This window comes from Saccopteryx bilineata, chromosome 7, assembly GCF_036850765.1.
Source record: "Saccopteryx bilineata isolate mSacBil1 chromosome 7, mSacBil1_pri_phased_curated, whole genome shotgun sequence".
Taxonomy (NCBI): Eukaryota; Metazoa; Chordata; class Mammalia; order Chiroptera; family Emballonuridae; genus Saccopteryx; species Saccopteryx bilineata.
Window position 1 is genome coordinate 31,993,283 of NC_089496.1, and position 24,428 is coordinate 32,017,710.

A 24,428-nucleotide genomic window follows, 5' to 3' on the forward strand; every position below is an offset into this window, starting at 1 on the left:
ACCTGGGGCAGAGGCCACAGAGCCATCCCCAGCGCCCGGGCCATCTCTGCTCCAATGGAGCCTTGGCTGCGGGAGGGGAAGAGAGAGACAGAGAGGAAGGCGCGGCGGAGGGGTGGAGAAGCAAATGGGCGCTTCTCCTGTGTGCCCTGGCCGGGAATCGAACCCGGGTTCTCTGCACGCTAGGCCGACGCTCTACCGCTGAGCCAACCGGCCAGGGCTGTATTATTATTATTTTTAAGCATCCCTGGTCTCATCTATTTTCAGATTTCTTTCCCTCTGGACAGCGAAGAAATGAGAGAACAGACAGCAGCACACATGGAGTGGGGTCTTCTCTGTGCACTCTGCTGACCTTCTGCTTAACCTATAGGTTCTCCGGGTGTTTTTAAGTATTCCTTTAAAAAATGGAATGAATTTGTGTTTTAATACTTATACATCATTGGCCCTGGCCAGTTGGCTCAGCGGTAGAGCGTCGGCCTAGCGTACGGAGGACCCGGGTTCGATTCCCGGCCAGGGCACACAGGAGAAGCGCCCATTTGCTTCTCCACCCCTCCGCTGTGCTTTCCTCTCTGTCTCTCTCTTCCCCTCCCGCAGCCAAGGCTCCATTGGAGCAAAGATGGCCCGGGCGCTGGGGATGGCTCTGTGGCCTCTGCCTCAGGCGCTAGAGTGGCTCTGGTCGCAACATGGTGACGCCCAGGATGGGCAGAGCATCGCCCCCTGGTGGGCAGAGCGTCGCCCCATGGTGGGCGTGCCAGGTGGATCCCGGTCGGGCGCATGCGGGAGTCTGTCTGGCTGTCTCTCCCTGTTTCCAGCTTCAGAAAAAATGCAAAAAAAAAAAAATACTTATACATCATTCAAAGTTCAATGTAGAGCTACATGTTTTAAAATCCATTGACTGTGACACAAAGAATTATTGATGTGAATTTAGAATTGTCAGCATTACATTCAATGCAAGCAAGGAGCGGCTACGGGCAAGGGTATGGCTGGGTGGCCTTGCAGTCTCTGGTTTCACCTTGAAGAAAAGCCAGGTGGCATACAGCCTGTGAAGAACTCTTGAGAAAACATTTAGAAGTGAATCCAAAACTAGGGAGCTCGTCTCATATGTATTTTGCTTGGTGTTCTTGTGGGTTTTTGTTTGTTTGTTTGTTTTTTGTGAAGATGGAAATGGGGAGGCAGTCAGACAGACTCCCGCATGCACCCGACCAGGATCCACCTGGCACGCCCACCAGGGGGCGATGCTCTGCCCACCTGGGGCGTCGCTCTGTTGCGTCCAGAGCCATTCTAGTGCCTGAGGCAGAGGCCACGGAGCCATCCTCAGCACCCGGGCCAACTTTGCTCCAATGGAGCCTCGGATGCGGGAGGGGAAGAGAGAGACAGAGAGGAAGGAGAGGGGGAGGGGTGGAGAAGCAGATGGGCGCTTCTCCTGTGTGCCCTGGCCGGGAATCAAACCCGGGACTCCTGCACACCAGGCCAATGCTCTACCACTGAGCCAACTGGCCAGGGCTGGTTCTTGTGTTTTTATGTCAAGATGATTGTCTCTGTTCTTGACGGAGTCATCAAAGAACACTCTTTGTTTCGGCTTTTCTTAGGTAAGGGGGAAGTTTCCCAACAGGCTCAGCTGCAGTTCAGGTGCGGGGGGAGGGGGCTTGTTCATTTATGGAGACTGATTTTAGGCCAGCCGGCACCAAGTAAATCTGAAAAGCCCCAACTATAAGAAGGCAAGCTGGTCTTTCCTCGAGACTAAAGGTTTTGGAGGTTTTGGTTCCACTGAATAAAGCTTTCTGAAACTGGAGGATTTTCTCAGTCCCCAAGGTCTAAGCTATAATTGGGAGAGCATGTTTTCCCTCAGCATTATTGCCTAATTACATACTTCTTGTTAAAGGAGAATTTATTCTAACACATGAGCCCTACTTTTATGTGTTAGATCAGAACTATCGAGACCTTAGTATATGCCTGGCATGGTTGTAAAATCAGTACATGGATTCTCTCACTTAAAATTTTTTAAAAATTATTTTTATTTATTCATTTTAGAGGAGAGAGAGAGAGAGAGAGAGAGAGAGAGAGAGAAGGGGGGAGGAGCAGGAAGCTTCAACTCCCACATGTGCCTTGACCGGGCAAGCCCAGGGTTTTGAACCAGCAACCTCAGCATTCCAAATTGAGGCTTTATCCACTGCGCCACCACAGGTCAGGCTCACTTAAAATTTTTTACGAGTTTTAGTATCCCTATTTTCTAGAGAAGGAAATAGTTTCACAGAAAAGTTAAAGAATCTGCTCAAGCCTGACCTGTGGTGGCGCAGTGGGTAGAAGCATCGACCTGGAACACTGAGGTTGCCGGTTCAAAAGCCCTGAGCTTCCCCGGTCAAGGCACATATGGGAGTTGATGCTTTCTGCTCTTCCCTCCCTTCTCTCTCTGTCTCTCTCTCTCTCTAAAATGAATAAATAAAATCTAAAAAAAAAATAAAAAAAAAAGAATCTGCTAAAGATTCTATGACTCAGACATTCCATTTCTACAATTTACATGCTTGACTATTTAATAATGAATGTTCTCAGCTTTAATTTCTCTGAAGATGTCAGTTCGTCATCCTCATGGTGAAGAATTATTTTGCTGGATACAGAAATCTGACATTTTTTTTTCAGCAAAGACATCGTTTCATTGTTTTGTGGCCTTCATTGTCTCTAAGGAGATTTCAACCCTCATTTGTTATCTCTATTCGCACATACAGATCATGTATTTTTCCCTCTACGGCAGCTTTAAGAATTTTCTCTTTATCTTCAGTATTCAGCAATTTGAGTATAATATATTTTTTGTTGTGGTTGTCATCGTATTTATTCTGCTTGGGGTTTTCTGAGCTTCTTAGATCTAAAATTTGATGGCTTCTTTTTCAACAACTTTGAAAAAATTTGCCCGTTATTTCTTCAAATATGTATTGTCAGATTCCCTAGGCTCTCATCACTTTCCCCCCCTTAATCCTCTTTCTCTCTCTTCTTCAGATCTGATGATTCCTATTGATCTCTCTTCAAGATCAATAACCCTTTTTTTAACTACTCAGATCCAATCATTTCTATTGATCTCTTTTGCAATCTCCAAAAAGTCTACTGGGTGAATTTCTTATTGCAGATCTTTTATATCCTTGAACCTCCATATTCTTATAATGTCTGTTTTTCTCCTTATTCTCCCATCTGTTCATTCCCAAGACCATCTTTTCCTTTAAGTTTTTGAATATATGCATAATAATTTCTTAAAGTCTTTGTCTAATCATTCTAATATCTGGGTCCTCTCAAGGTCTATTTTATGTAGTAGAAATAGACCTTGATAATTGGCCTCTTTATTCTACTACTTTGCACATGGAGTAACCTATTATTGTACACGGGCCATTGTGAGTGATATGTTGTAGACCAGGGGTCCCCAAAATTTTTACACAGGGGGCCAGTTCACTGTCCCTCAGACCATTGGAGGGCCGAACTATAAAAAAAAAACTATGAACAAATCCCTATGCACACTGCACATATCTTATTTTAAAGTAAAAAAACAAAACGGGAACAAATACAATATTTAAAATAAAGAACAAGTAAATTTAAATCAACAAACTGACCAGTATTTCAATGGGAGCTACGCTCCTCTCACTGACCACCAATGAAAGAGGTGCCCCTTCCGGAAGTGCGGTGGGGGCTGGATAAATGGCCTCAGGGGGCCGCATGTGGCCCGCGGGCCATAGTTTGGGGACCCCTGTTGTAGACAGTATAGACAGTATGAATTATGTCATCTTCCTTTCTAATTTTTTTCTCTGTCAGTTAAATTGTTGGTAGGTTGTTTTGATCTTTTCAGTTTGCTTTCATTTGGATTAGGAGTTGTCTGGTTCAGGTTTGAACTTGGCTGTGACAGCGTGGTTCCTTCTTCTAGGCAATGGAGCCCAGAGTATTTAGCAAAGTTTGCCACCCAGAAGAGCTACAACTCGAGCATCTCCCAGCATTGTCCCACCTAGTCTATCACCTTTCAGTAAAGCCTTGGAGCACAGGATCTCTGCTAGACTTACAGAGTCACAGTCTGCACCTGTGCAGCGCAGCCCTGCCTGGGCCGAGGACTCGTGGTGTACCCCCCACCCAGACTCCCGGAGATGCAGTATTTGTCTCCACTTTTCCAGCTCTGTGTAGGTATAGATCCTGCAGTAGAACATGGAGGTGATTGATCGCTTCACCATTGCAATGACAGTTTTCTGTTGCTTGCTGCTTAATGCCTAAAATGCATTGTTTTGCATATTTTGCCCCATTTTATAGTTATTCTTTTTTTGGGGGGTATTTTTCTGAAGCTGGAAACGGGGAGAGACAGTCAGACAGACTCCTGCATGCACCTGACCGGGACCCACCCAGCACGCCCACCAGGGGCGAGGCTCTGCCCACCAGGGGGCGATGCTCTGCCCCTCTGGGGCGTCGCTCTGCCGCGACCAGAGCCACTCCAGTGCCTGGGACAGAGGCCAAGGAGCCATCCCCAGCGCCCGGGTCATTCCTGCTCCAATGGAGCCCCGGCTGCGGGAGGGGAAGAGAGAGACAGGGAGGAAGGGGGGGTGGAGAAGCAAATGGGTGCCTCTCCTATGTGCCCTGGCCGGGAATCGAACCCGGGTCCCCCACACGCCAGGCCGACGCTCCACCGCTGAGCCAACTGGCCAGGGCCATAGTTATTCTTATTGAGAAGGTTCCAGTTACTTAATAACAGCTGAAAGCAGAAGCCTAACAATATGGTTGCTTTTCTGATTATTTAAAATATTTACTTACTGGGTTTTGTGATACATTTCTAAATAGTCATATTTTAGAACTTTCATCTCTCAGGCAACCGGAGGAAGAAAATTTGCCAGAGTAACAATTAGTTAGTAATCATATGTATCAACCCTTGGGGGTCATTACTAAGTCAATTCATTATTTACTCAATATTTACTGAACACTTACATGTTGCCTATTCTGTTAGTGATTTCTATCCCCACCCCCCAAGTACCTTTAAGGGAGTTAAAATCTCTTCCATAGATCATGAAGATTATACTATTCAGATATATATGTACTCTGATGTCATCTTAAAACTTTTATTTATTCTGCTATAAATAAATATGAGTATGTGGAGGGGAGACAAGCATACCTGAGTGTTATGACTGCAGATGTCAAATAGAAAGATCAATCTATGAGTTTGTTCCTCAGGGGAAAATTCTAGGCGAGGTTTATAAATTGGGGAGGTTAAACAAACACCCTGGTGACCCAGATAATATCATCACTCAGTCATACTATCTCATATCACTCTGTTTTAATTCTCTGCACAGTACTTACTACTATCTGATCATTTCTTGTTTATTTCTTTTCTTACAGTCTGTCTCTCTCCATTAAAGTATGAACTCCATGATAGCAGGAATCTTGCCTGTGCTGTTCACTTCTCTATTTCTAGCATTTAGAACAATACCCATACATAGAAGGCTCTCAGTAAATACTGGTTGAAAAATGAATGAATACAAGATTTCCTGCCATAGAAAATAGAAATGTGGGCACTACCATACATATATAGTTTTATTTTCATGAAATAGGAATAATATCAATAGGCCACTGGCTCTGAGATGTAATTATTATTTACAAGAAAGGCACATATTCTAAAACCAGCATCACTTAGAGAGGGAGGTAGCTTTTCCCCCAACAACAAATCGGCTTACATGAAGTTAATAGCCCTAAGTTCATGGTTAGGAGCACAGGCTGAGGAGCTAGACTTTCTGACTCACAATTCTAGTTATGATATTTACTAGCTATATGCCTTTGTAAAATTATTTAACTTCTCAGTACCTCAATATTATATAAAAATTGTACGTACTTCATCGGTTGTAGTGAGGGTTAATAAGCAAGTAAACATAAAACAGAACAGTATCTCACATACAGTGCCTACCATCTTCCTAACCCTCCTTGGCATGATCATTGTCACTTCAAGGTAACTCATTTAGTTCCATTGATTTATACCTGAAAGTCATTTTGTCTTGAAGAAGATACCAGAAAGTTAAATTGCTTCTCCTAAGAGATGACATTTTGTTGAAGCTGGTTCTCCCTTGTATCTGTTTCCGATTTGTGCTATGGGCTATGAGCTACGGAACAGATGCACGGACCTTGGATTTTCCGTTATCTGTGCCACAACTTCTCCTTTGCCTGAACTCATCTCCCTATCTGAAGTGGGATAATAGCGTATTCAAGTTTATGTCTTTGTCAAGCCTTTCGATTTTCTTTTAAGGATGCTAATCCTATCCTCACCTAGATGATGGCTGGAAAATGTGTCTCTGTATCTAACTGCACATATATAGAAACCAAAACAGCAGTCCTCCAGATCCTTGTGCCAGGGGATAGAGGGAACTCTTTGCATCTCAGCATCTATCAAAGCTCTAAGGAGCGTTGCCTGAGGGCATAGCTGAGCATCCATTCATTCTGATATTCTGAACTCTATCCCTGGGTTATCTCACTGAGCAGAGACCTATAAATCTGTACCACATCTCATTAACCCCACTAATTTGCTTTTCCTGAGTTACATTTTCATATTTATGCCGGTGGCCTACATGGAAGAAACCCACTTAAAGCAAAAGCTTCCTTATACAATGCGTTGTGCTGTTTATCATAAAGATGTTAATGAGGTGGTAATTCAACATAGTTACAGTGTGTCCTCTTTATGAAGGACTACTGGCAAATTTTATCTCTGACCCTGAATCCAGAAATTGTGTGCTTCTCCTTTACAACTGTTTTCGCTTGTCTGATGGACTGTGTGAATTTCATAATTAATGTAGTGTGTCCCTTGCATTGGTTAATACAAGCTGAGAGCCAAAACTTGTGGTACTACTGCAAGAAATTCACAGGCTCTTATGAGATATATTTTGTACATTACCTATATTATATTCATTATTGCATTGATGTTCTCTACCAGCATTTTTTCTTTGCCCCATATTACTCATCCATATATTCTTAAAAATCACTGTATTTCCCTTTATTATATGTATTTCCATAAACCAACGTGGGACATAGGTGTTAAAAATCACATCATGGCATGCAGTGGATTTCTTTTCTAACTGCACACAGAGTAAGAGCTGCTTGATGAATTCAAGTCACTCTCCAGCCATCAATATGAGTTATTGTCCCATAAAATGTATCTGCTATGGGGAAATCTACATATTTTTATAGAAGACAATCATTACCCTCTCTAAGCACACCACATACACCACAAGTGCATATTATTCACATGGAAACAGTAACTACAATTCATAGCCAGTTGCTGTGGGCTTGATTCTGACAGTGAAAAGCCTAGGACACAGAGTATTTTATACCAGGTGACTTGATACAATTCAGTAACTGTCTCCATTCAGTTGAACCATATGAAATTGTCTCTAATCGACAGCTCCTGACCTACAGAAATAGCAATTTCATATGATTCAACACAATTCTGTTTCATTTAATCATGGTTAAGACTCCTCATTGGCCTTAAGAACCATCTCAGGTAATGAACTTAAATGAGGTGAATTCTAAAAAGGGCTTAAATTATGCCTAGTTTTTTTTTTCAATTTTCCATTGTAAGAGGCAGATCTCTGTGGCATTTTCATTTAGTTTTTTGCAACAGAGGTATCATCAGATAACTTGATATAATGTACTTACTTCCAATGATTTTGATCAAGTAATGAACAGCTACTCAGTTATCTTTCTGAAACAAATTCACAGAGTAGTAGGGATAGAGGAGTTTAGACTTGGGGAGTAAAAAACCTGGCTTTGAATCTGCCTCTGACACTTACTGTCTCTGTATGTCTGGGAAAATTATTCTCTATCCATTTAGTCACAGATTAATGAGAAAACTATCACAACATGTTAATTATTTGCTTTTACCCATTTGCTATGGATTTTTAGAAGACGATAAAAAATGGGTCAACAGTTTTCTTAGTGAAAAACAGGACTTTTTATTTTGAAAGTACTTCTGGAAATTCCTAATGGAGTGGGAACTTAATAGATTCTAATCTTTATTACCACACCTACTTGAGAACTTGTAAAACAATAGGACTCTTTTCTAACAATTCTTTTCTCTGCATCTATTCATTAATATTATTTTGTAAAAAAAAAAAGAGTTAATGTCTCCAAAACATAATGCTGACTATTCAATGTGGTTTTAGATGGCCAGGAACCCTGTGTGATGTAAGGGGCGGATGGGCCAGTGTGGCATTCCCAGGTTAAGCAACGGTGAGAGTTTCTTTTTAGAGCAACCAAATAATCCCAGGGCTATTGCAATGATCCTCTGGTAGTAGATGCTACTTAGACTTCTCATAGATTCAGTGTCACAAGGTAGGAAAGTTGTAATGGCCCTTTCTCCCATAAGTACTGAAGTAAAATTAGTTATGTTCCTCTTACTCTGGAATAATGCAAAGAAGACTATGTTTTCAAAGAAAAGCACAATTTCACATACAAGGCAAGTACATGGTAGGATTTGGGGACATACTGCAAAGAGACTCCATGAATTATACATACTCCATTATGTTTCTCAACCAGCAAGGCCAGTATATAATTATGTCTTTCCAACATGTTGAAGGTTTAGAGCAACACAATTATTTGAAGAATTCCTTCCTTTTTCTCAGTTTAACCAGAAAAGTAAACACATAAACAAAAGCAATTACCAACCATTTGTGCAAGACCTTATGCTAAGATATTTTATATATGTTATCTCATTAAGTCTTTTCAGAGGAAAAGAAAGCAAAGGAGGAAAAAAAATGAAGTCAGTGAGACAGATAGATTAATACAAAATGAAACACTATAAATTAGATGTCTAGAAAGTCAGTACCCTCTAACTGAAGGGCTTTTTCTGTCTTTTGTAAAGATGCATCTAAATGACACAATTAGTAAATGTACCCAGACCTATGGTTAGAATGATGGATAATACTAAAGTTTAGGAGGTAAAAATGTTATGCCCTCCTCAGAAACCTAAAATCTTGGGGAGTTGGCATGAATATTCATGAGGCAATTATAAAAGAATAGAATTATATGTAATCCAATGGTAAATTTCTATATAACATAAGAAAGTTATATAGGCTTTGGATGAAGAAAGATTATTGAGGTCTTAAAATATGAAAAGGATCATTGAAAACAGGAGGAGATATTTGGAGAGCTCAGATAATGCCTGAAGCATTTCAAAGCAGAAAATCAAGGAGCAGCAAGAGAAAAGGAACAGAGATGTCATTGGTCTTCTGTTGCAACAGATAGGTAATCCTGAGATAAAGTTCTTGTCCATAGACAGATACAGCACAGACTCTGATACTGCGTAGCTATGTTGAATATTAAAAATGTGAAATTGTTAAGACGTACAGCGAATGCATATAATTACAAGAATTTGGAAGGCTCCTTAGAATTCTTGAATTGTGTTTAACCTACAAATTTTTTCATAAATTAGTTGACCCAATACCACATTTTTAGTGGATTCGGACTAATAATATAATAATATGGGTCCTAGTATTTCGAGAGTATTTTTGTGTGCAATAAATGCTGCAGCCTTTCCAAGATGAATCTGTTGTCATGGCTTTCTTTTCCCACTGCTCTTCTCCCTGGTTTTGTTCCCTTTTTATTGCACGTTGCTTTTAGAAGGAATAAATATTAATGAGTTCCACCGTGTAGTTTGTGAGGCTCCTCTGTTAATACTGGTGAGAGCGGCTCCTCCCTGCCGAGCAATCATCAGCAAGGCAGGGAGCCGGCAGCCACAAACCATTTCTTTTACATTCTCAGATCGCAGGAGTGTGCCTTTGAAAAAATGCTAGTCGTTCACCAGTGCGCATCCCCAAGTGCTCATTTCAACATTCCTTCTGGTGCTATCATTCATCCGTAACAGACTCGATGAAATCAGTGCTTAAGGGTTACAAAAATCACACGTGCTACAGTGACTTGATAGTGTCAGGTTTTGTGACATTTTATCCGCCATTCTTCTTTCATTAATGGAAAGAAAGTCTTTAACTAACAGCGCTGGCTTCTTTCCATCTTGAGTTACAGGTATGAAGTAAGATGAAACAGTATCTGAGTGTTAGGTGTTCTTCCTCTCCAATTTCCTACCTTAACTACGAGCAAGATACAGCGGCTTTCTAAAGATTGGCAGCTCAGGCACCTAAAAGCAGGGCTCAGGGAGTATAAATAAGACCGATATTAGACTGAAATTTCTAATAACTTTTGAAGACCTATAGCGACTTCCCAAGCACTTTATTTTCTCTAGTCTTAACTCCAGAACTCCAGGGAAATGGGGCTTTTTAGGACATGAATGTGTTTCTGTTTCTCTTCTTAAAGTAATGATTCTCTTTGGTTTTAACAGAGGCCAAGAATCTATGTCAGAATTTGGGGCAGATTTACTGAGAAGCCCATGAAGCTTAGGGTTTAGAGCTCTTCACACACACAGGCCCCTTCTGAGACCCTAACAGATACCTTAGTGGTTTTGTATTTGGGTTATTTTTTTTTAATAATGAGGGTCCTCTAAATTGCATAACCTTTATGGCTCGGAGAATCTAGACTTCCGTGCCCCTATTCCAACCTTTCCCAAAGCTTTCCAAAAGGTTTTTCAGAGAACTCTCATGAGCCTTATGGTAAAATCAACTCCCGATTATAATCACAATGGCACTTACAAAAAAGACAGATTACTGGACCTATTCCAGAGTATAGAATCACAACCTCAATGGATAACATCCGGGAATTTTCGCACTTTCTTACAGCATCCGGTGATTCTTAAACTGTATTTTGAGGACATATACTTTCCCCCAAAATAATTCACCCAATGAACAAAGGTAAAGTTGCTTTATTAAGAATGAACCATGGTTGTAGTATGCTGTGCAGGCTTCAACGAAGAGCCCTGACCTGCAATGTCTGTAGAAATCTCTCACTGTAAGCCTTAGGAAGCCTTATTCTGAACTCCCAGGAAACAAAGCTATAAATACCAGGCAACCTTTAGGCTATATGCTCCCTGAGGACAGGGATCAAGTCTGCTTTTTCAGACATTCTTACCTTCAACATCTAAATCAGTGATGCAACCTAACGGTTGTTCAATAAGTATTTATTGAGTTAATGAAGGAATACCAAGTGAGAAAACCAAATGTGTAGCACTTCATCAATCACATGGTGATTTATGTTCAGAGGAGTAACACTTGGGAGAACAGACACAGAATGAGTTTAACATGGAATCATCGATTCCAAAGGGTTGTGCCCCCATTAAGCATTTAATCTCCACAGCAACTACATAATAACATAGTGCCTTATAAATACAATCGATATTGACACTAGCATCATGTCATTCTCATCATTATTACTATTATTTTTTTTTAGAGTGCACACTTGGGACTAATGTGTAGTATCTGTAATTATTTCAGAAGACTACACATTGTTGGAGAAATTCAATTGTTTTTAGCCTATTAATATTTTTTGTGTCTTAAGATTATTATCCAATATTTTATCCTCATTAGGTTAATATCAGTCACATATTTCATCAGCACACCATCTATGACTTTAAGACACCAACACACATAATGAAATTTATTATCTTCTCTAGGTAATAATTCCTTTGTCATTATTACCTTTGACTGGGTAATAATGTCAATGTCATTTATCTTTCCCATTAGCAAAGTAGAAAAAAACTAGAATAATAGAAAGGAAGAAAGGTTTGAAATACTCATGAATTTTCAGATGTTTCTCTCCTTCAATGTGAAGTTTGCAACCACTTTCAAGCTTCACTGAATAATATCAACTTGGCAACATAATTTTTATTAAGTGTTATGTTTGTTGACATTATCCTCCACTCTAAAAATACTGAAGAAAATTTTGGACATTGTTGATTATGCAAGAAAAATTTTTATCAAATGTTTTTTAAATGATACAACTATTTAATCCTTTGAATAGTTTAACATAGTGCCCATATACAACTTAAGTCAATCTCATGTTATTTCCTTAAGAAAATAAAATCTTCACCAATACTTTGCATATAAAGATGGCATTGCCTCGGAAATACAATGTGTGTAGTCTGTTATTGTGTTTGTCTATTTGTCTGGAATAATCAAACTTCTATGATCACCATAAATACTAATAATACAGCTGATTAGTTTTATAGATGTGGTAATAAATTTAAAAAATAATTTTCTGTAATAACCTTTGACATTTAAAGGCCATTTCTAAATTCTGTCCTTTTATTTGTTATTAATGAAATCATCTCTGAAAGTACTAAATCATCTATTTAGTACCTTTTATTGAATTTTTTGGATTTTATTTAGTCCCTTCTATTTTCTCTGTTGGATTGGAAGGTATATAAATATATACTTTTATTATTAATAATTGATTATACTATCTTAAATGACTATGATTATATACTAACAATTATTGATTAAATAAGTATTTTAAATTTTTTAACAAGCATAATGACAATATATCCATATAAGTTTTTAGTAGCTCTACCAATTCTCAAACAATATATACCTTATCATTTCCTCTTGTTCATTAATATTTATTAAGTGTTTTAGTCATGAAATGTATCAGTATTGTTTCATACTTACTTATAATTATATTGATTATCCAGGTATTTACCAAATTCTTCCCACATCTTGAATTCTTCTCTTTCTAGGTTCAATTTCTTTCTTCCTTACTATTATCATTTAGTAGTTCTTTCAGTGAGAATTTAGTTGAGGTAAAACCTCCTACTTGTGTCTTAATTTTGCCCATCAGTTTATATTGATAGATAGCTAGGTATATAATTCTAAGTTGACAATTATTTTTGTCGCAATACTTTTAATACATCATTTTCGTTACTTTCCTTTTACTGCAGCTATTGAAAATTTCACTGTTAATTTGAGTTAATTTTTCACTTCTAATTCCTTTTAATATGTCCTTTATTGTACTTTATGAGCTGAAATCTCACTACATTGTGTCTAAATGTACAAATATTATTATTCTGCTAGAAAATTGTTTTTTGCCTGACCAGGCAGTGGCTCAGTGGATAGAGCAGCAGCCTAGGATTCTGAGGACACAGGTTCAAAAACCCCGAGGTTGCCAGCTTAAGTGTGGGCTTCACCAGTTTGAGTGTGGGATCACAGACATGACCCCATGGTTGCTGGCTTAAGTCCAAAGGTCACTGACTTGAACAAGGGGTCACTTGCTCTGCTTGAGACCCCTGGTCAATGCACATATGAAAAAGCAATCAATGAACAACTAAGGTGCTACAATGAAGAATTGATGCTTCTCACCTCTCTCCCTTCCTGTCTGCCTGTCCCTGTCTGTCCTTCTTTCTCTCTCTCTTTCTGTCGCTCACTAAAAAAAAAAAAACAAAAAAAAACCTGGTGGTTTTTTTTACTCTATACATTATTGTCTTTCATCAGTTCTAGAAAATTCTATTTTCTCTTGATATTCTCATTCTGAATCTCATTCTCTTGATATTCTCATTCTGCATGACCATTATCTTCACTTTTATTTTCAACTTTTATTTAGTGTTGCATTTTAAATAATTAATTTCCTTGCATTTGTCTTCAGTTAATAACTGCTTAGCTCAATTTCTCTAAATTACCCATTTACTGTATTTATTTCCAGTAAAAGTATATTTTAGTTCTAGCACTTGTTTCCTTTTTTTTATCTGTTCTTTTTCATTGTGACTCATTACATTTTACATTAAATCTTTTTTCTTTATATCTTTAGTAAGTTTTAACATATGTATCTTATAGGCTTTATCTGCTATATCTAATATTCTCAACCTTGAGTCTAATCTTATTCTTTGTTGAGAATTTTAAATTCTATTTACAATGGTTTATCTTTCCTTGTGCAGTCTGCAATTTTGAATGGTGCAGTTTATCTGGGGAAGTTCGGTCTTAGGTTAAGATACTTTTCCTTTTCAGAACTTTTGTGTTTGCTTCTGTCAGGTACCCCATTAGTATCACCGACCTGATGCTATTTGTTATATTAATTTCTCAGTGGTCTTTGGACCGTTAGAAGTGCCATAAATTGAAAACTTAAACTAGTGTGGGCATATGTCCATAGCTGGAATTCTTAGGAGAGGTTTGATTTTGCCCTGATTTGAGGCTGAGGATGACCAGCTTCTGATTGTCTCCTTCTACAGGTAAACTAAACTTCTCTGCATAACTCATGATGCTATAACCCTTTGAGGTTGATAAAGAAATGTAGTATTTCTGCTTATGTTCTCTTTGTCTCACTAAAACTTTTATGGCATGGCCCTTTTGGGCTTCCTTCCTCTAAGTCTCTATAATGTGTGACCTCTTCCTGTAGCATCCCTATCCAAAGATGACCACAGAAAGCATTAGTTCAACTTTTTTTGGTTTGTTTTGGGAAATCATTAAATTTCAAGACATCAGATCTGTTCTTAAAAGCATTTAAAACAACAATGTAGTCTGAATGTCTAGGTGTCAAGCACAGGATGATTTTCAGTTATTCTAATGTGCTATATTGCTGGAAATGAAACAGAAGAATCATTAAGTAGGTATTTTTAGGCAAATAAATTTAAGTAAGGTGCATAATGAACCAAGATTAAGCAGCAATAAAAATTAGGTTTCCTGATGATCTGTCTGGGGTCCTTCTGAAAGTAGCCTTAAGATGAAAATATGAAAGATAATTTTAAAAATTTATCTATATTATCAGAAAAGAGAATATAAATACAATAAATATTCTCTTAACTGCATGGCCAAAGTAAAGCCAAGTGCATGACTTTTGACTCTTGTCCTGTGATCTAACAACTAAACTGTCTTTCTTCTATTTAGAGTCAGAGGTGTGAAATTTTTTATTCAGGGGTGAAGAACAGGGTGGTGTGAATGTGAACTCTTGCTGAAATAGGTAATTTTTTTTAAAAAGTGTATTTAATATGTTCAAAGGATACTTTTCAGACAAATTAAAAGAAAACTGAACCATTTTACAAAGGGGAAAGTTAAACCTATCAAACAACAAACATTTACAAAATGTTGACCAAGTCAAAGGTAGTATTAAATACTATTTTCATGTCTACATGACTTCCAAACAGCCTCATTATTTTTTCTTCGGTTGCCTTTTTGGTTGACTACTTACTGGCATCTCATCAGTAAGCTCTTCCTCTACTCAAAGTTCTCATTTGAGGTAGACAACTGGCCAGCTTCATCTAACACCCAGCATGTTCATCGTTCACTTTTATCAGCTTCTGTCTCAGTGGCTGCAACCACTTGGCATCTCTCTTTCCATTTCGTAATGTACTGATCACAGAGAAATTTCATCAAGTAACACAGCAGCCCTCCTCTCCCACAGAACATCCAGAGAACTCATTTCCAAAGATGATCTGATTCCTTCAGGGCTTGCCTATATTTTCATTATTCCATAATCATATTACAGTGCTTTTTACATTTTCTTGCCTCAGTGTAGGCTGTTTCTAAAACACAGCCATTGTGTGATTTAGTTCCTTTGTCATTTACCATAGTAAGACTGGTAGAGCACAAAGTGGTATGCTTAGAAATATGATCAATTGTAAAAAGTATTCATACCTTCATTAATTTATCATAACAAAGGATTCGTAACTAAACTTTATCTGTTTTTATACTTATGGAATCCTAGTGCATTTTTGCATGAGTAAATGTAAAAATCTTTTTATGTTTTTACATAATTTGCATCTATAATATATAATGATGCTATAGATAATCATAGTAACGTGAAATCATTTTTATTTCATGGGACAGCTTTGGTAGATCTCTAGCAAAATAGAAAGTGAGAAATAAGTATTTCCTATATGGTTTAAAGATTGTATCAGGGAATGAGAAGAGAATCTCTGATAGGATTTCTGATTGAGATGTCATGTAAAATATTCTCACCTACCTGTTATTTCAAAAGTGATGGATAAGAAAGGTGCAGCACTAGCCTTCGGTGCACTCTGATACTTACTTGCTGAAATAACAGGGAAATAGCACTGTAAGCATCGCCTTTTTTTTTTTTTTCCAAGTAGCTTTGACTAAAGTAGGCTAGTTTGTGGAAATGGCTGATAAAAGACTACCATTATAAAGAATTTGCATTTCATTTAGGGAGAGAGACTATTTTCCTCCCTTATTTTGTTGCAGAACACGCGAAAACATGAGCTCTTTGTTCATCCTGCTGTCTAGTCTACCCACTCGCAGTTCAATCATCCTCCTCTCCACCCATCTATTCATCGACCCTCCAAACCCTTCTCCTGGTTTAGCTCATTCTGTGTCATCATACAGGCTGATTATTCAGGCTGTCTTTCTTAATAACGTCAAGTCCTGCAGACCTTATCCAGGTTTCACTGCAGACTATTAGGCTTTCTACAAAAGAATGTTCCTAAGTTTCCTACATAAATGACAGCAAGCTTCATGGTGCTTTATAGCCAATACATTGGGTTTCCCGCATTTAAAGAACATGTTTATTCTCTTTGAAATGGAAGAATTTCTTAGTTACTATAGTTAAAAGCTACTTTTATTTCAATTTGAGCTTTGTGAAAAAAAAAATCTATTTATGTCCATGCATCCAATGATCAGGAACATTGTGTCAGCTTTTTCAGACTTCTGCCAACGCCCTTCCCATGGCAAGTCCTTCTCCTCTCATTTTCTAATAAGGGCAGATTTCGTGCCAGCGTAAGCTGGCCTTTCTTCACAGCCTACTGCAACTCTGATCAGCTGGCTGAACAGAAATTGTCAAGGATATTACTGATTCTTCTCAGTTGTCAGGATTGGGAGAGTTACCTCTGGCCAAAGCAATACGTGAATAAGATGTGGGTACTCTCCAGGTATCGAGTAGATATACTTTTGCTTTGTCTTAGAGATGCAATCGCCAATTTAATAAACTGAGGAGCCACTGAGCCACTTCACCCACAGGTGTTGTAAAGTACCAAAAGCTACAGAATTAATATTAATATTTTGGGAGGCTTGAAGAACATTTTATTAATTTGGGTTAAGGTGTGCAGAGAAATTGTGAGAATAGTCTCTGTACTGTGTGATTGGCATAACCAGGATGGCCCTTGGCATTGTATTGTAAATGCAAAGGGGAGGAAAACATGGATCCCCAGACATTCCACCACACCTGTGGGGAAAGGGGTGAATGGCTATCCAGGTGCAGGAAGAGAAAAGCCAAAATAAACCTTTTCTTATAACTATGAGCCATTTGCGGGCATTTGTCCCCATGGAAACTACCTCTCCTATATAAATGCATGTGGTTAATATGTGTGACTCTGGACACAGAGATGGCGGATGAACACTAGAAAATATAGAAATGCCTTTTAATATGTAAAGAGACATCTTTCTACCAATGTGTTGACTTGTAAATTGTTTTCTCCAAAATAATGTATGGCTTGCAAATTGAACGTGGTCCTATCATGTTAAAGGACATATGACTATAACCAATAGGGGTAAGGAGCTCCTAATTACAATTTTTTGCTTCTGTACTTCCCACTTACAAAACTATAAAAACTAAGTAAAACAAAGGGCCAGCATGCTCTCCCTCAGACGGAGTTCCCACCGCTTGGCCAAGCTAGACAATAAAGCTTTGGTGTGTAATCGACGAACCTTGTTCGTGTCTTCAATGTTTCGTGTCCCTCCAGATTAGGATTAACATAAACATTCTGATAAAATGCAACTGTCACAGATAAATTGTGAATATCATACATTACATTTTGAGTACTTTAATAATACAGATTTCAATTTTTTGGAAATTAACTATATTAGTTTCCATGAGGAGAATTGTTATGGCCTCATGTGGTGTGACTCAGTTTATAGTAGTGGATACATCAATGAATAAAATTATGTAATGTGACTCTGTCCTTGTGCTAAGGTGGTTATTACCTGTGTAATACATTGTGCCAAGATAATCAATAAAGTTATGTGAGTTTCAATAGCGCTTGTTTTCAATATTTTTGTATCAGGAAATTTTATTTTTCTCAAGTATTTTATTTTGATAGCTTGGTTACATGTGAAAACAACTTTTCTTGAACAAATAGTGCGAATCAGCCAAAACAACAGTGAAAACTTTGTTTTTCAAATGAAATATAATATAAATTGCTCTTAGGGTAGGTTGTTCATGATGACACAGTCAGAATTTCTTGAGATCAGTACTTTCATATTAGAATTGGTGGATGAAATTATTTTGAGAGGTTTCCCTCTCCTTGTAAAGTAAAGCCTTCATTCTTTCCATTTCATTGGATGAAGATAAACTGAATATTCCTCACAACACAAACTATTCTCCATTCACACATTATTTATAGTCTCTACTTGTCATTCTTGGCATGCTGGTGTATTGAATAAGTTTTCCACTGGGAAATGCTAAGTGCTTCTGGGGGAAACTCACATAGTGTAAGTTCTGAGGGAAAAAAACTGCCATTTTTAGGGAGAATCCACTGTTTTTGCAACGACTATCAGAGAATTATCAGTATTCTTGGTATTTGACATAAAAGGACACATTCTTAAATTATGTATGTGACATACTTGCATGATAAATATTAATTTCAGAAGAACTGATTATTTCCACATGTACTGATCTGTGTTTTGGCATTTGCTTAGTTCAACAGATAGATCTCAACAGTGATATCTTTTTTGTTTTCTTCTTTGTGTGACTTTTATTTTCATTGCTATGCCGTGTTTGACCCTGGTAGGAAAACTCCATAACAAAATGATTTAAAAATATACCCAGTTGCAATTCAACATTATGAAGGCTCTTTTGAAAGTAATAACCTACAGGACATAATTGACATTCAAAAACTCAAATCTGATCCACCTCTAGCAATGAAATTATACTACTCTGAAAGGACTGCTATAATAAATCCACCTAAGAGTGTTAAAAATGTAGCCATTAGAGTGGCCAAGAAAATATTAATGTACTAACATTACATGTTTTACGCCACTTCCTTACAACTTCAAGAAACATTAGTGGTAAAATATATCCCTAGGCTAGATTCCCAAATGAGTTGAAAATGCTATATAAAGTTAGTGGACACAACTAAATTTTGCAAGCTATAAATGCAAAACTTCCATGCTTATTTTTCATGAATTGCTGGTCACTGGAGTCCCGCCCTTTTGGGGAAGGCGGAAGACTCATCTCTTCTTTTGTTTTCTGAAACATCCATTTCTCTTGGTTCTTTTTCCTTTTTTTTTTTTTTTTTTTTTTTTTTTTCTGGTCATTCTTGACCAGATTCCTTCTCTGAATACCCTGCCCATTTTTTTTTTAATTTTTTTTGTTTTGTTTTTGTTTTTCTTCTGCTGATGTGAACTAAGATCTTTATCTTTGTTCTTTTCCCTTCCCAACCAACGTATTTGCTGGGGAATACTATCCTAACAAATCCACATTTTGCTAAATACAAGATACTCATTTTTTCTGGCAACATCTCCCTTTTGTTTTTGCTTTTTTGTTAATGGTTTGCATTTAATGCTGTTTCCTCCTGCATTCCTGACCCACTTAACTGTATGGTGCATACTCATCATCACTCAGTTCAAGTGCCACTTCCTTCTCTTATAAAGGTTTCTGTTTCTATGATCCATCTATCTTTATTCTAAAAACTCATTTATAATGCATATCACTTTGTATTATAACTACTAGCTTGCTTGTGCACCCTCCTAAGGACCAGGAATATCTTCCTGATACAAAATTTGTATCAATATTTCTATCCTCACTACCTTACACAATTTTTGAAATTCTGTTGGAAACTAAAAAATTTATGTTGAATAGGTTAGTATTAGATATCTTGCTATCCTACAGGCTGAGGGAAAGGTGATTTAGCGTCTAGCACTGATTTATAATGTTCATATTTGTGTGAACTTAAAAGCTACAAATTGAATATAAACTTGATACAATAATGATTAGAATTTCGATGTAATATTCATATATAATAATATTTACATTTAGCCCTGGTCACCTTGAAATTACTGATTCTTTTGCATATTTATTACATCTGGTTCAACACCGAGATCTAAACAAAAAAATTCTAAGATATGTTTAATTAAAAGGTTAAAACCAGTCATGCTTTTGAATTAAAGGGCTTTGTTTGTTTGTTTACTATAGTTTAATATTGTATTTATTCTGTATTTATTTCATTTAAACTTTAATTTTTACTCATCTCATATTTTCAACCACATTATAAATAGCAAAAGGAGGTAGATTTTATATGCAAGTTTTACTTATATTTAAAAAAGCTTGGGCTTTAGAATATATACCTGTAGTTACTAGATGAGTTTTTATTCTATTTTTATAATTTATTACTCCTACTAAATTTTGACTCAAAGTCTGAAATTAGAAAATTTAATGAGACATGTCAGTAAATCAGAACAGACCAAAGATGGAATTGAATTAAATTTTTACAACCAAAATTTGGATTCCTGTTCACCCTAATGGCTGTTCACACCCAGATGGCCTGGTATATACTCCCGCAGCCTCCCCTGCTCGCTCTCCACACAGGACCCTTGAAAAGCAAACACAGTTTACCTTCACTGTCCTTATGGGTGGGTAAGTGTGAAAGGAGGTTTTCGTTGGTCCGCACGCAGTACACCTCTCGGGTCTGGACCCCTCCTCCGCAGAGGGCTGTCTGGTTGCCTCGCCTCTTGTCCTGCTGACTGAGCAGAGGGTCCACGCGACACTCGGTCCACTCCGTGGTCCTCCAGCCATACCTGAATGAAGAAAACGCCATCAGCGGCAACAGTGTTTACCGGAGAACCTTAGCTCTGCTCTTCTAATACTTTTTTCTTAAGAAAATTAATAATAATAAAAAAAACCCACTTTCCTCTTGAATCTATTATAGACCGCCACATCTACGGTACTGGCTCAGAGTCAATCTCCTCTTTGTCCTCAGCCATGCTCAATTCAAGGAGGAGTTAAATTTAGGGTGACCCTGTTTTAATTGCAATTACTTGGAAGTTGCTTATAAATATTTTATGAAAAGAAGGCATAATGCTGAAAATGTGAAATTTTATGTTCAGGGAAGCTGAACTCAAGCTGGCCCTTTCTCGATGCTTGTAAACAAAAGAGGACTGAATTTGAGAATGGACATCAGTCTAAGGGGTGATGAACTCAAACTTTTGGTTTGCCCTCAATAAAGTGCATGAAAATTCCATCTTCACGCTAGATCAAAAGTATAATTGTGTTTTGATTATAATTGTTAGGATTAAATAATGTAACATGGACAATTTATAGAGTTTTCTCTGTATTTTTAAGAAAGAGTTTTATTTTTTCTCCTGTAACACTGAGCATCCCCAATGAATGTTGATAAATGTGGAAAAGAGCTGACATTTCTAATCAGCGGAACACGGGAAAGACGATCTGTGGCTCTAGCCTAAAGCTCCAATCAAGATTATGATGTAGAAGAAGACATGTCGGGAGCATGTGAGCCCAACATGTGCTTTAAGAGGATGGTCAGGGAACCACTTCCTGATGCCACTGAAGATGGAAAGTGATGGCGTTTCTCCACCTCAAGGAAAATGGATATTCTAAAAGCACAAAGAAAATGGCTCATGTAGCACTCTGTGTCACTTTAACCAAGATGTTTCCTCACTAATCAGATTAACAGCCGGCATAGGTACAAATGGATGTGCTAATGTGCCTCTCAATTAGACCAGAAGATTAAATGGACTCTCAGATGTCTGATCTAGATGCTTTGCTTTGTCAATGGTAAAGTTTCATGCCTGTTTTTCATTTTTATAAGTGGGGATTCATGGCTTCACAGAGGTGCAGGACTGGGCTATCAAGGAATAACACTCTTGACACATGTTTATAAAGAAAGTACAGCAGCCAGGTTGATTCTAAAAACATGGATAATTGATGCCTTGGGATGGAGTGGGGGGTGGGGGGTGGAATGGTGAGCAAAGTAAAACAAACAAGTCATTATTCATTCGGGTAGTTAAAATGAACATTTTGTATTTTTATAGAATGAAGTCTCAGTTTAGGTCACCCTAAGGAGCCCTGTGAAAGAAGTATATTTTCAATAATGTACACTGGTTACATATTTTTAAAATGCTACTATCCCAAAAGGGGGAAAAGATAGAGACTCAGAATATATATATATATATATATATATATATATATATATATATATACACACACACACACACACACACATATATATATATACATATATATATATATATATATATATAGTTAATGGTGCTTGACTATCTGAGAGGAGAAAGAATAAAACACCCAGCTTGAGAGAAAAGTAGAAGAAACTCCTAGGAAACCCTCTCATTGGAGATCTAGGTGAATCCCTCGCCTCTTCTATGGGGAGGAGCTCACAAGTCAGCGGGACTGGTGAGAAGTCAGGAAGGAAGCTCTCGTATGTGCCCTGACCCTGGCTAGAACCGGCGTCCTTGGGATGAAGCTGGTGACTCCCGGGATCCAGATCCAGCCGGCAACCCCAGGACCAGTGTCAGCCAGCGACCCTGGCTCTCTGGGACAGTGCTTTCACTACGGCACCACTGGCAGGGCCTCTCTGGGGGTTTCAGTCACTTGTTACAGCAGAGAGATGGGCGATTCCAAAGTGATACAGACTTGAAGAGATATAAATTATCACTATCTTTGTTATTGTTATTGTTCGAATTAGTAGGAGGAGAAGTAATTTTTCTGCTCAATGGTTCATGATGTTTGAGTTGCATGGATGATCTTTAAATGTCTGGAATATTCCAGAGACGCTCTTAATGAAGTGTGTGTGTGTATATCTCTTGAGAAGCTAAGATTCTCAAAGTTGTTTTTATAAATATTTTATATTCAGACTAAGCTGGAATGTATTAATTGTCAAGATAATTTACAGTAATGTCTTGAAAATGATATTTTTTAAGGACAAAAAGAATATGGTTATACTGCCAGATGTTTTAGAATTGGTCTTACTCATTTGAATTCAATGAACACTTATTGGGCACTGTGTATCAGGCTCTGTGATATATGCTTCTCATTAAAAAAAGCAAAGGGGGGGTGAACAGGCACAATCTATGTCCTTAAGAAGCTTAAAGTCTTATGTTGATGTATTTTACTCTGTTTAATAGGATTTGTTAATATGCAGTATTGCATTTTAATAAACCTTGCTCAATAAAGCAATAGGATCCTATATTTTGAAAGTTTATTTAAGCTTATAGAATCCAGGTTGACAAAGTTTGGCCTGACAACCAAATCCAACCTGTCTCCTATTTTTGTAAATAAAGTTTTATTGCAACATATCCACACTCATAGTTTACAGATTGTCTATAGTTCCAATGGTAGAGCTGAATCGTGACAGAGAACTATGGGGCCTCTAACCCTAATACATTTGCACTCTTTCCCTTTACAGAAAAAATGTTTACCGATACTTCTTATAGAAAATATATAATAAATATATAGAGAATTGCTGCTAAAAATCTAGCCTTCATGGAGATTTAGAAAAACAGGTTGTTAAAGACATTTTTATTTGGTAAATCCATATTTTTAGGATAGTGTTTGCAAAGAGGTATTTTATTGTCCCACTTGGGATCTGTAAACAGCATTGTTGCTCAACCTACCGTTCAGCTGAAACTGAGCAGCTGAGGACAGGCAGGCTGGGCAGACAGCGCAGCAGAGGCTGCAGTCCTGTTTACTCACGTGGCACAGGGCGCAGCCGCGTCTCCTGGAGACACACAGGGCTCTTTTTCCTCCAGTTCTGGACACTCGTTCTCGCTGCCAATAGGAAACTGCCTGATGAGCCGTGTCCTCACACGGATGCCTTTAGAGGGTGCTGCATCGTGGCACGTTTTTGAGCAGGGGCTCCATTCTGACCACTCCGACACCTGGCACTCCTTGGTGATCACACAGGACTGGAAGGTCATTGGCAGCTTCTCCTGCTGGCAAAATCTGCAAAAGAGCATCGAGATTCTCATCACACACACACACGCACACGCACACGCACACGCACACGCACGCAGATAGGAACTTGGTCTTTGGCTCTCCAGAGTGAAATCAGCCTGGACATTTTTATTTCTACCTGGAGGTGAAATTCTAATTTCATTGAAAATACATCAACATTTATGATGTGTAAAAGCAGTAGGTTTAAAGCTAACATTTGCATTTCTTCCTGTTTTGTAAGAGTTGTTAAATCATTCATGGGAAATAAAAAATAAAGGGATTAAGCAAAATTAGCTGAAACTAAATTTACCATATTGTTCATTTCACTCATTCCGGATTTGCTTTAATTTAGAAAATGAGAAACCAAGATCTGTTAACATATGATCATTCTCATTCTGTTTAATGATTTAAATAAATATGCCTGGCTAAGTTAATAGAAAAAGTAATTTAACATTACTTTTAATATCATTTGAAATGTTGTTACTTATAATGTATGCTTATTCAAACACATCATTTCCAGTTCACTCTTTAATACACAGGATACACATGGATATATTTTTTAAATTGATTTTAAAGAGAAGAAGCGAAAGAGAGAGAAAGAGAAACATCAATTTGTTGTTCCACTTATTCATTTAAATTTTTTTTGTGTG

The 24,428-nt window shown here is 37.9% G+C and overlaps 1 protein-coding gene across 1 annotated transcript in view; it reads right to left on the reverse strand.

The window, feature by feature from the left end:
* Window positions 1-24,428, reverse strand: part of THSD7A (thrombospondin type 1 domain containing 7A) — a 399,875-nt gene that overhangs the window by 159,358 nt on the left and 216,089 nt on the right. The window contains exons 3-4 of the mRNA XM_066238339.1: window positions 23,539-23,787; window positions 20,425-20,606 (exon numbers count right to left, since the gene is read on the reverse strand). Of these exons, the coding sequence (XP_066094436.1) occupies window positions 20,425-20,606; window positions 23,539-23,787 (431 nt within the window). The remainder of the gene's footprint in view (window positions 1-20,424; window positions 20,607-23,538; window positions 23,788-24,428) is intronic.